General features: G+C 33.5%; 2 protein-coding genes across 2 annotated transcripts; one reads left to right on the top strand and one right to left on the bottom strand.

Annotated features, from left to right (window-relative positions):
• Positions 1-1,471: 1,471 nt before the first annotated feature.
• On the bottom strand, positions 1,472-3,150 carry LOC114738965 (isoliquiritigenin 2'-O-methyltransferase-like). Its single transcript, XM_028927029.1, has 4 exons — positions 2,680-3,150; positions 2,263-2,576; positions 2,087-2,151; positions 1,472-1,986 (listed from the first exon to the last, which is right to left on the bottom strand). Exons 1-4 carry the CDS (start codon positions 3,075-3,077, stop codon positions 1,678-1,680), a joined length of 1,086 nt encoding a protein of 361 aa, XP_028782862.1. The 5' UTR covers positions 3,078-3,150; the 3' UTR covers positions 1,472-1,677.
• A 7,535-nt stretch (positions 3,151-10,685) lies between these two features.
• Positions 10,686-11,879, top strand: LOC114738959 (isoliquiritigenin 2'-O-methyltransferase-like). The gene is made up of 4 exons (XM_028927023.1): positions 10,686-11,144; positions 11,229-11,541; positions 11,628-11,692; positions 11,796-11,879. Exons 1-2 carry the CDS (start codon positions 10,702-10,704, stop codon positions 11,461-11,463), a joined length of 678 nt encoding a protein of 225 aa, XP_028782856.1. The 5' UTR covers positions 10,686-10,701; the 3' UTR covers positions 11,464-11,541; positions 11,628-11,692; positions 11,796-11,879.
• The last annotated feature ends 98 nt before the right edge of the window (positions 11,880-11,977 follow it).

Below are 11,977 nucleotides of genomic sequence, written 5' to 3'. Positions count from 1 at the left end.
ACAAACCTTGACTTGATTAAAAATTTTCAGTGGACTTTGAAAATTTAGTTTTAAAATTTAGTCGCCGTTATTACTTCTATTTCAGTGGTTGGTCGGATGAACTTCACCAACTTATGTTAACCAACTAATTGTCAGTAACTCATGCCTTTGCTTTTGTTAACCTTCGAGTTAGTATTGAAATTAACTTCTTGTATTGGCCAAAAAAAAAAAAAAAAACAAAGAAAGAAATTAACGTGCCGTAACACTCTTTTGGGTTAGTAGAATTCAGTATATGTTAACAAAAGTATAGACTTTAACTTTCCCAGAGCTCGTTGTTTCACATTTTGCAAGTCTTTGTTCAAGAATTTATAACTTATATCTGTTATTTTGGAAATTGGTTTAAATACTTGGGTACTTAGCTTGTGAATATGTTTTGTAATTGGAGATCTAATTTAGTAATAATATTGTACGTGGTTGAATTTTTGGTTTGGTTCACCTTATATACTTAATGGTTGGTTCTACTCTTTTTTTTGTTTTTTTTTAAATTACAAGGAAAAATTAATTTGAAGATTCTTATAGTTTGCCGCTCTCATTTTGAATCAAGCCCCTGAGATTTTTTTTTTCCAATTAACTCCTTTAAGTTTGTACTGTGATATCCGTTAATCCTTCTCTCTCAAAACCGTTCAAGTGGAATGAAACTGATGAGACAAAGTGGACTCTTGTGCTGTGTGTAAATCTGAGAGTATCATAGAAGTTGCTTTCACTCATGGCCTTCTCTAATCCACAGAGATTTCTAAGTGAAAACTTGTAATGCATGTATATATATTTGGACACAATTCCATGACAGGTGAGAGCTGATCGTCAATCCTAATTAAATGCACATCATCATCATCAGAATCACACAGTACTATTGCTAATTCCTGCAAGAATTACTCGGCGGCAACACCTCCAGGCTCCGGCCGACCGCTTTCCCTCTGATCTTCATTATGGGCCTCTTTGTTCTCTGGACTTCATCTAATTTAGCACGAATTTATAAATTCAACACCATTGACTCTTTTTTACTCGGGGATTGTTTTGTCCATAGTGATATCCCCTTCCCATTTTTATCTGAATATTCCGTTTGCATTAAATATTCAAGGAAATTTATCGCCTCTCAATAATTTGCCCAGGTCACTCAACAATTTTTATTTACTTTGTGTATTATAAAAATATTTTTATTTGAACAACCAATTAATGGGAAAAATCCCTCCAAAAAAATTTAAATTTCAAAATATCAAATTAAGAATTCTGACAAAAATGTGTTGTCATTTGTTTTTCAAGTATAATCAATTGCTATTAAATTGTGGAAAACAAAACTGATTTGGGATTAATTTTGAAATTTCAATTTTTTTTTGGATTTTTCCTAATTAATATGCAAAAGCTCATTCAATTAGATGTGCAAGACTCATGTATCGTACAAAGTCTACAAATTGTGTCTCGCATTATTCATAACTTATAAATATATTAATTTATAACAATACTTCTAAGTCAGTAAGCTGTTTCTTGTAACTTACATCAGAACAAAATTCAACACTATGAAGAAAAGACAAACTTTTCATGCACACACACACACATATGTTGTCTGTATTACACACAACACGCGATCCTTTATTCAAAAATCATATTCCTCCCTTCAATATCACACCCAAAACTTCGCTTTTACATGGTTTGTTTGTAGAACTCAATGACTCCCAAAGCAGATGAGAAAACACGAGCGGCAACGCGATAGCTAGAAAAGCCAGCAGCTTTGCCCAGTGCTTCCAATTCTTTCTCGGTTCTTTCCTTCCCACCAGCTTGCAGAAACATGACGTTGTCAAGAATCGCAACATATTTATCCCCGTCGGTTGCATTTGGTGCTTCCGGCATTATTAGGTCAATAATAATAAGCTTCCCACCTTCCTTGAGGGACTTGTGACAATTCTTCAGAACTTGTATGCACTTGTCATCTGCCCAGTTATGAGTTGTAGCCTGCATCCAACAAAACAAATATAAGTACAGCTTTATCATTATCAAATTTAAACTCTGGATTTATTATGTGAAGTTGTTGTGTTGAACCAACTATATTCACCTTGATCATTATGGCATCACCTTCCGGCACACCTTCGAACATATTTCCTCCAACATGTTTGACTCCTTTAATATATAATCCGAGGAAAATCATAAATGTTAGCTCAGAAGGAAATATTGTATTACCCGATGAGTTTTGGAAAGGATGCGATTTAAACATCAAGGATATATATTTACCTGGGTAGGACGGGGCATGCTGAACAACATGTGGCAAATCAAAGTTAATGCCCTGAATTGAAGGGTACTTGCAGACGATCATTTTCAGGCTTTGGCCGATGCCACCAGCAACATCAACAAGGGTTGATATTCCTTCGAATCCTTGGTATTTCTCAAGGATCTGCTTCATGTGCATGAATGAAAGATCGGCCATTGCCTTGTGGAAAAGAGCTTCGAAGGTTGCATCTCTTTTCATGTACTCAAACATGGACATCCCGTGAACTTTCTTGAACAGGTCCTCTTCCTCGTCCAGTATCACTTGCTTGATGTTTTCCCTGCCATTATTGTGATATATTCACACCATATACCAACAAAATGTTAAAAAGAAGAATATATAGTTAAAGCCCCTGCATATGGAAAAGAACATGAAGAACTTACCGAACTTTGATATAAGCTGGATGGTAGCTTAATAGTGAGACTGAGGCATAAGAGACTCCATCTTCATCGGGGACAAGGTATTTACCGGTAGGAGAAAGAGCATAAAGCCTCTCAGTGGTACCATCGTCAAGCTTCTTGGAGGAACAAGTCAAAACAGAATGACTTGCCAGCAAACACAGCAATCGGTCGAGTCGGCGAGCCGTGTCAGCATGTGGATTTGGAAGCTTTGAAGCAATTTCAGAGGGTGACATGCCCTTAGGGCTTCCCTCTCCAATGATCTTAAACAGGTTGAGCTCAATGGCAGCATTTAACACTGCGGGGTAAACCATGGCACTTGCCAGCATCATAGCATCAAGAGAAACATCATATTCATGATTATTCTCCATGGTGGGGCTCATACTTAGCTTAGCTTGCTGGCTTCTTCTCTAGCTATATATGGACGGTTATAAATATGAGAGCAGTTCTTTAGCCTAAAGCTTCACACAGCCTGATTTAGTCTTGTACTTGTGGGGGTTATTTATAGTGTAACTGGATCGTGCAAGGCGTTCAAAGTTCAAACCCTGTGAGATATATTTTTATATAGAAATTAAAAGTCGTACTGGCTCGGAATAAATTAACGCTTTTTATTTCAATAATCCTGGGGCATTAATCAATTACTACTTGCAATGGAGGTGATCACTTTCTGATCTAAGGTAAGCGACCCTATTAAAGCAGAATTTGTTATCGGTACGATTTATAATACACTTTCTGATCTAAGGTAAGCGACCCTATCAAATAATACTCGAATCATATTCCTCTACCTACATTGACTACTGTACTATTCTTTCGAGTTTATCAGGTTTATTTTTTTTTCAATGCATTTTGATTACTTCTCATATTTTCTTTTAAATAAGGCCTCGATTAAATGGGATACAGAAGGACTGGAATATATTGAACTTGGGACTCTTGGCAGCTAATTATTTACCATTTGGCCTTACACTCGATGACATTATTAAAAGGACAAAAAGAAATTAGCTAAAGTATACCTCTGGTTATTTAACTTTATATGAGGTTTACGTAGATCGGTCTTCCTGCTTCCATGTCTAAGCCTCGTGTTCTCTACTTTTCTTCATCTGCTTCGGATCCTTGGAATCTTCTTTTTGCTTCCACTTGCCCTTTTTTCCCCCCCTTTAATATACGCTTACACTTACCATTCAATCTAACAGGCTGGTGCTCGTCAAGAATTATTTTCCACCACGTAAATCTTCAACCCAAGATAAAATTACTGAAGACCGGTTGGGGGTGCAGCTACGGCTTACCCACGTGAAACCTCCTAACCCCGGTTTTTTAAAATATTGTGCTCCCCACATAAACATGTTGAATTTTTCTTTGGGAGTTCAAAAAATAAAAACTGAAAAATGAAGGAATCTCTCTATCCTTTTAATAATTAATTTAGAGCAGCCACAACTTGATCTATTTCATTAATCATGTGTTCTACCACTTGACCCCCTCTCTTATAGAATATTCCACCTACATAATTAATTTGTACGCAATAACAATGAATTTAGCTTTCAGATAGAAACTACCTTGCGTACTATTACAAAATATTACCTTCAGTCCTAATTATAAGATCTCATTTGTAGTCTACAAACCATATCTTATAATTAAGACCGAAGGTAGTGTAAGTAACCCTTCGCAGGAATTTTTCTTTAAGAATAATTTAATATTTGAGTTTGATTTAATCAATACTTCAAGTGGAACTTGATTAGCTGAGAGGGGATTAAAAAAAGAAGAAAGAAAACTTGACTTGATTAAAAAATTTCCATAGACTTTGAAATTTTGGTTTTAAAATCTGGTTGCCGTTATACTTATATACTGCTATTAGAGAAGTCCTCCAAAAACAGTTTTCCGATGTTTAATTTATCACAACAAATCTAAACTCAATGCGCAAACAAAATTCCATTTCAGTGGTTGGTTGGATGAACTTATGTTAACCTAAACAATCACCCATGCCTGGCTTTAGTTGACCTTCGAGTTAGTATAGAAATTAACTCTTCCAAAGCTCTTAATTATTGTTTCACTTTTTACAAGTCCTTCGAAAATTTTTAACTTATATGTGTTATTTTGGATATTGGTTTAAATACTTGGGCACTTAGCTAGTAACTAGGTTTTGGATTAATTGGACATCTAATTTAGTAATAATATTTTACGTCATTGAGTTTTGATTTTAGGTTAATTTATATACTTATTGGATTTTAATTTGGATGTGCTAGAATTGTAATGTTGCTTTTTGTTTTTTACAACGATCAGGGGGCGCTTGAAAGGCAACAGTAACGTACATACCGACCAAAATGGAACATTGTTATATGACGTTTTTTTAACCATCAAATAAGTGAGGCCTCATTTAATGATTAATAATTATTACTTATTGGTTCAAAATTTAAATGACATCTAAATATTTGATGGTTAGCACTTAGCAACCATCAAGTAAGTCCTTTCTTCTAATAGTATTTTTCCACGTGGAGGCTAACATGTAGGGTTTGAATCTAATTAAACTAATCACAATTAACAGATATAATGGATGATGTTTAGGGAAAAAAGCATGTTTGCTTTGAAAACAACCAACACATGCGTGTGCGAAATAACTGATTAAAAAGGATGATATTTAATATTCTTAATAGTGAGTAATGAGTAGTCTCACATTGTGGTGGAATCACATTATGAATAGAAGCATACGTGTTTTTTTTAAAAAAATAAAACCCAAATTATACACAGATCCGTTGAGATTTATTAGTAATAAGTAAAATTTAAAGGACCTATTTATAATTGTTCCAACCAATTTTGGTTCAGGATATTTTGGGTTTCAGGGTGATAGTGGGTCATTTCTCTTGTTGGGCCTTGAGATAGAGCCCGATGGTTTTGGCTCTAGGCCTCAGCCCAAGTCGTAACAATGATCTTTCTTCAAACCGGCGCAGAAGGGAACAGAAAATAAAACTCGTTTCTTTGATTCAGTGACGAAACAAGCCCAGTTTCTCTTCAGTATGTTTTTCCCACCGTACATTCATTCGTTGGGATTACATTTTAACAATTCAGATTAATTTATATTTTACAAACTTATCAAATGATCTAAATATTCTGGTTAAATTGGAAAGGGAGAGTGAAAAAAGACAGTGTCATGAATAATTTATTAGATTTTATGAAGAGTCTTCTCTCCACAAAAAAAAAAAGGGTCTCATGAACTGTAGGGGTAAGTTACCATTCAACCACAATCCTTCAACCACAATCGCCACAGAAAATGGTTGATATTATTAAATCTTGAGCATATATGATTCGTACATAATATAACTCCAAATCAACCGTCTAGTTAATAACGAGTCGTTTTATAAATCATAAAGTCGTGAGTTTAAATCTTACTCCTAATGTGAAGGGAGATTCCAATTCACTTAAACTTTATTACAATAAGAAGAAATAGTTCTAAATCAATGGTAACAAGGTCGGAACAAGAATCCATCAAACTAAAGGCACACAAAAACAAACACACATACTTAATTAGCTTGCTACCTCTTTCTTTGGTGCAGACTCACTCTAAGATTATTAGCTATGCAAACTTTTCACTCAAAAGGGTATTTGACAACCTCCAAACCATAGTTTCAGAACACTTTTCTACAAAACGAGGCAAACTCCTTTACATATTTACTTTGTAAACCGTAAAAGCACTTCTGAAACTATGGTTTGGTTTCTATATAAACACCCTCTAAAGTTCACACCATTAACCTGCTTTTTCAGGTCTTCTTCTAGGAATGTAGCGCATTGGTCATTGATGACTCTTGAGATGAAAAGATACTGTATATAGTATTGATGATATATGGTTGTGCTGATTTTTCAGGAGCTAAATTTTTGGTATTCAAAATTAGTGCAAGCTTGAACAGAAGCTGTGTTCGAAGGTGTTGATGGTTTATTTGATATTTTGAGGCCTTTGAGGTAACAAAAGATACTATACATCACTTCTACAATATGCAGTGATTAATTAATTGGCTTGACTTTTTCATATATCAGACAATTCCCAAAATGATAGGCGTCATAAGATCTTGAAAACCGGAGGCAAAATTGATATCATATTGCATATTAAACTCGTCCTTTAATTAGCATTATATGGACCAACATTTCCTTCTGCTTGAGGGGTGTTTGGATAGAAACCAAACCATGGTTTCAGAAGTGCTTTTACGGATTACGAATATGGAGGATGTTATCTCGTTTTGCAAAAGTACTTCTGAAACTTAGGTTTTGGTTTTGCCAAACACCCCCTTGAAATGTCAACATGTATAAATATACATCACGTCACGTGACATGATTTCATCATTTAGTTTTCATGATTTAATGATTTATAAAATTTATTCATTTTTATATTAGGATGATTCAAACCCCCACAACACGAAACAAGTGTTATTCAACACAAATCGTATATGGAAAGGCTAAGAAAATAATTGAAAATAGCAAAATGACGGATGTAAAATAAACTAGGATCCGTTGCCTAAGACTCAACGTTATTCAATGATTTTGAAGGTCAAAAATAAATATTTATTCAAACACAGAAGAATTTGTTCCTTTAAAATTTATCAGGAATTCAGGAGTATTCTCCACAAGCAACAGAGACTAAATTTCTTTAAATATTATACGATTATTTATATTATTAGCCATTAAGCTTTGTACGAGGAATTAATAAGAGAGGAAACTACAAAATTAATGAAGTATTTCGTTGACCAGTATGAATAGCTAAAACTTCCGAGTTCTGGGCATATATTTCTCTATACTAGGGACCGTTGAATTTGATAAAATAATTAATCTATTATTCTAAATAAAACGAAATATTGAAAAAAATATTATACACATATATAATAATATATGTCCTGTATAAATTAAATTAGGATCTGTTGACTTTTAAATTAAAATACTCTAATAAGGTAAGAGAACTTCACCTGCATTTGTCATGACAGTTAATATAATGATTTACACCATAATAAATCATTTTATGTTTTGACTATAATATAACGAATTGTTCTTTACACTGATATATATTAATAATTTGGAAAGTTTCCCCTATATAAATTTTATCGTCTTACGGGCATTTCAGTTTGATTGAAATTTAGTAGTCTTGTCGTCTATGACTAAAGCTTAGTTTCCGCATAAAATAATTATATTTCTCTTCATAAACAAAATTAATGTATTGCCCCTATTTGTGTTAGAAAATAGAGCGCATGGTAACTGAAGTTTGTCTATTTTCTATGGCATTTGGTAATTATGATTACTTGTCTTGGTAATTATATTCTTATTATTTTTTGGTTGGTAAAAATTCTTATTTTGCTTCATTCTCTAATACTACCTCCGTTCTTAATATAACACTTCGTTTGATTTTTATTTTAGTTATAAATATAAGATCTCAATATATTGTATCTCTTATATTTATCTTCTTTTTTCAAGCTAGTCATTTTAATAATAGTAGTTCTAACCAATTAACTTGATGTGCGAAAATATTTTAAGAGAAAAATAATCTTTATTTATTATAAATAACTAACTTAACTTATTTTTTTATATTTAGAATAGGAGGTGGTACGTCATTAATGCCTAAAATGAAAAGGTACATCTAGGACTTGGATTTAACGCACAATGGCATGAAAACAAATGAAGAAAAATAAGGGAAAATTATAAAGAAATCCCGGACAAGAAAAATAGTTATTAATTGTCCTGAACTTGACTTATTACTAGCTAAAAGACTATTTGAAAACCTTATTAAAAAAACACACATAATAGGTTGTAGATAATTTTTAAGCTTTCTGGTAAAAAAAAAAAAGAAGATAATTTTTAAGCTTGATTGGTAAATGTTACAAGAGAGCTTGTAAAGATTTATTGGTAACCCAAAACTAGCATGGGATGAAGAAAAACTGACGAGTCTTGCAATGTTTATTTATACCAATCAAATTAACTGATCAGGTATGCTTTTGTATAAGTTCTTCAGGGAGTTTATTAATAGCAAGTTAAATTTGAAGAATCTTTTAACAATTTATTTTCCTGTGGAGCTTTATATGCCCAAACAATAACGACGAAGGAAGACATTTGGATTTCTTATAAGAAAGCTATGAATTATGAGTACTTTGGGCCATCCTTCAAAAACCATTACAAATATAATATATCAAAGTCGTGAATCCCAAAAAGGTCACGTGTTGATTAAAGGACTAGAGTATCACCATTTTTTTGTGTGCAAGAGATCCAAATGAAAACTAGCTAGCAAGTATGGCGTATTAAATGATGCCAAAAATAAAGGCACTAAGAGCGGCTTAATTTGATAGCGTGCTAGTGGGCAAAAGGCGATATATCGCCTTTGTATGTCTGCTACAGTAATTAACTTCGTCACTTGGTAAAGAGCCGGGAAAGAGATTTTATTTTATTCTAATACTACCTCCGATCCTTAATATAAGTTTTTATTTGATTTTTATTTTGATTTTAAATACAAGATTCTAATTTGTTTTTTTCTCATATTTATACGTCTTTTCTTAAGGTAGTCATTCTAATAATGATATTTCTAATCAATACACTTGATTAGTAAGGATATTTTAGGAAAGACAACACATATTTATTTTAAATAACTAATTTAACTTATTTCTTTAATTTACTCAAATTAATCAACTAATTCTCATATTTAGGACTGGAGTTAGTATGTTCAAAGTTCAAGCCTTTTCTTTTTTATTCTACCCCGTCCGGACTTGTCCCAATCTAACTCTCATCTCGTATTATCCAAATTCATAATTATTATGGTACGCTAAAAAATATAACATTGCCTTCTTCATAAAGCTATATACCCTTCCATTAAATTGAGTAATAATGACTAACTCCTTTTGACAGTGGAGATAAAATCATTATAATTCTGTTAAAAATGTTATGGAAAAAAAAAACTAAATTGGTGTCAATAATCCTTGATTCAGTCTTTCTCCAAAAAAAAAAAATCCTTGCTGATTCAATGGATGATGTCTACCAAATAAAAAATAAAACTTTTTTTTAACCAGAACATAATATTCAAACTTTGACGGTCTCCTATTTTTTGGTAAAACAATCTTTTATTTTATTTATTAGACATCACCCGTTGAATCAAGGATTATTGAGACCAATTTAATTTTTTTTTACTTTTTAAAAGAATTATAATTATTTTATCTCGATAAGCGGAAAATTAATTCTCCGATTATTTATTTGTTATCCAAAACAACTAATTAGTAGCAGTATTTAGTTTTTGTTGAGTCATTATCACTCGTTCATTTGATCAACTTCTAGTTTTGTCTTCATCTTTCTCGTAAATTAATTAGATTAAATGTAATAAGGTTAAATTAAGTTGTCGTATTTAATAGTTATAGCAAGACACCAATACCTCACGCATCCAATTAGACTCGTTAGTATTCAGTTTTTTTGACTTTGTTACGTATTGAAGTGCCCAATCCAATCTAATTCTTGAAATGATACTGATATTATTAAATCAATATTGCGACATTTAAGAATCTAATTTAACTCGTGTAAGAATATAATCTAAGTAAAAGTTTATTTTGACAAAATAAATCATCAATTCGATCCTTAATATAAGAGCTGGTTTGACTTTTAATTTGGTTCTAAACATAAGACTCTAATTCACTTTATCTTTTATATTTATTTATTTTTTCAAATTAATCCTTATAGTAATTATACATATTAAAAGATTCCATTAAATAATAGTTATAACTAATATATATAATTAGTAAGGATATTTCAGGAAAGATAACACTTAATTATTATAAATAAGTAACTTAACAAACTTTCTTAATCTATTCAAATTAGTCAATTAGCTTTTATATTAAGGATTATAAAAAGTACAATTTCTGATAACTCTGTTTAATTGCACTCTATATATAGAACGCTTGCAACTTCAATCTAGCTCCAAGCCATATAAACCAGAACCTCAAAAAGCTTCTTAGTAAAGCTGTTTCATTCCCTATTATCAACAGAAAAAAAAAAAAAGGCCAAAAGATGATGAGCTTCACTCAGATTCATCAAAACAATGGTCATGAAGATCACGATGAAGGTCATGCTCGCATCCAAGCCTTGATCCTAGCATGTGGACACACATACCCAGCTGCCATAAACGCAGCCAGTGATCTAGACCTCTTTGATATCATCGCAAAGGGAAGCCCCAACAATGGCGGCGCTCTTGTTTCTGTGTCTGAGATTGCTTCTCAGCTTCCTGTTCTGACCTCCAAGGTTTCCATATCAAAACTCGATCGCCTGCTTCGTTTTCTGGTGAGCTTCTCAGTCCTCACTTTCTCTGCTCGCTCCAACGAAGACGGAAGCATAGAGAAGCTGTATGGACTGTCCCCCACCGGAAAATACTTCGTCAAGAAACAGGACGGTTCTCCCACTTGGGCTTCCTTGTTCCACAAGCTGTCCTACCACCCATACATGGCTCGAGTCTGGTGAGTCATTAATTAAATTCAACGACTCCCTCTAGGTTATACAAACAAGCACACGAAATATATTACTGTGATATGTACGTGTAGGCTAAACTGCAAGGAGGCGGTTCTAGACGGAGGAGTGGACATATTTAAGAAAGTGAATGGGCAGAGGATGTACGAGTACGTGGAGAAGGACTTAGAGCTGAAGAACTTGTTTCAGAGGACAATGGCCGAAATATCTGCACTGCACATGGAGAAGATTCTGAAGTGTACCAAGGGTTCGAAGGCATATCTCAGCTTGTGGACGTGGCTGGTGGTATTGGTCAAAGCCTCAAGATGATCATCTCCAAGTATCCTTGCATGCAGGGTGTCAACTTTGACCTGCCACATGTCGTCCAAGATGCCCCTCACTTCCCAGGTACCTAGGCTACTTTTTCCACCTAACCAACACAGATCTGGTGTCGCTGATCGATACTAACAAAATCCTACACGTAACTTTTGAAGGACTAACACATGTAGGAGGGGACATGTTCAAGAGTGTACCAGAAGGAGAAGCTATAATGATTAAGGTAACAAATCTGAATTAATTTTCCTCTGCGATCCTAAACTATTCATATAGATGCTTCAGTTTGGGATCGTTAATAATAATTTGCGGCTACATTCACATTACAGGGAACAACTCATAACTGGTCAGATGAGAAGTGCGTGCAACTTTAATTTTTAGTAATTGCCGAGAAGCATTGAAGGAAGGTGGGAAGGTGATAGTAATAGACCTGATGATGCCACAAGATCCAGAAATCAGCCAGTCTGCAAAATACCTTAGCCTCTGACAGTGTAATGATGCTGCAAGGAGG

The sequence above is a fragment of the Neltuma alba genome, unplaced genomic scaffold (genome assembly GCF_004799145.2).
Source record: "Neltuma alba isolate B1F8T4 unplaced genomic scaffold, ASM479914v2 tig00013730_pilon, whole genome shotgun sequence".
NCBI lineage: Eukaryota > Viridiplantae > Streptophyta > Magnoliopsida > Fabales > Fabaceae > Neltuma > Neltuma alba.
The sequence above is the reverse complement of the archived record's forward strand: the minus strand, read 5'-3'. Positions and strand labels throughout refer to the sequence as shown.

What these genes read in the sequence shown, in the direction of transcription:
- LOC114738959 (XM_028927023.1), top strand. Translation starts at nt 10,702, where the DNA reads ATGATGAGCTTCACTCAGATTCATCAAAACAATGGTCATGAAGATCAC. An exon ending in CCATACATGGCTCGAGTCTG is followed by an intron (nt 11,145 to 11,228) that starts GTGAGTCATTAA and finishes ATGTACGTGTAG; the next exon opens with GCTAAACTGCAAGGAGGCGG.
- LOC114738965 (XM_028927029.1), bottom strand. Translation starts at nt 3,077, where the DNA reads ATGAGCCCCACCATGGAGAATAATCATGAATATGATGTTTCTCTTGAT. An exon ending in GCATGCCCCGTCCTACCCAG is followed by an intron (nt 2,152 to 2,262) that starts GTAAATATATAT and finishes TATATATTAAAG; the next exon opens with GAGTCAAACATGTTGGAGGA. An exon ending in GTGATGCCATAATGATCAAG is followed by an intron (nt 1,987 to 2,086) that starts GTGAATATAGTT and finishes TGTTGGATGCAG; the next exon opens with GCTACAACTCATAACTGGGC.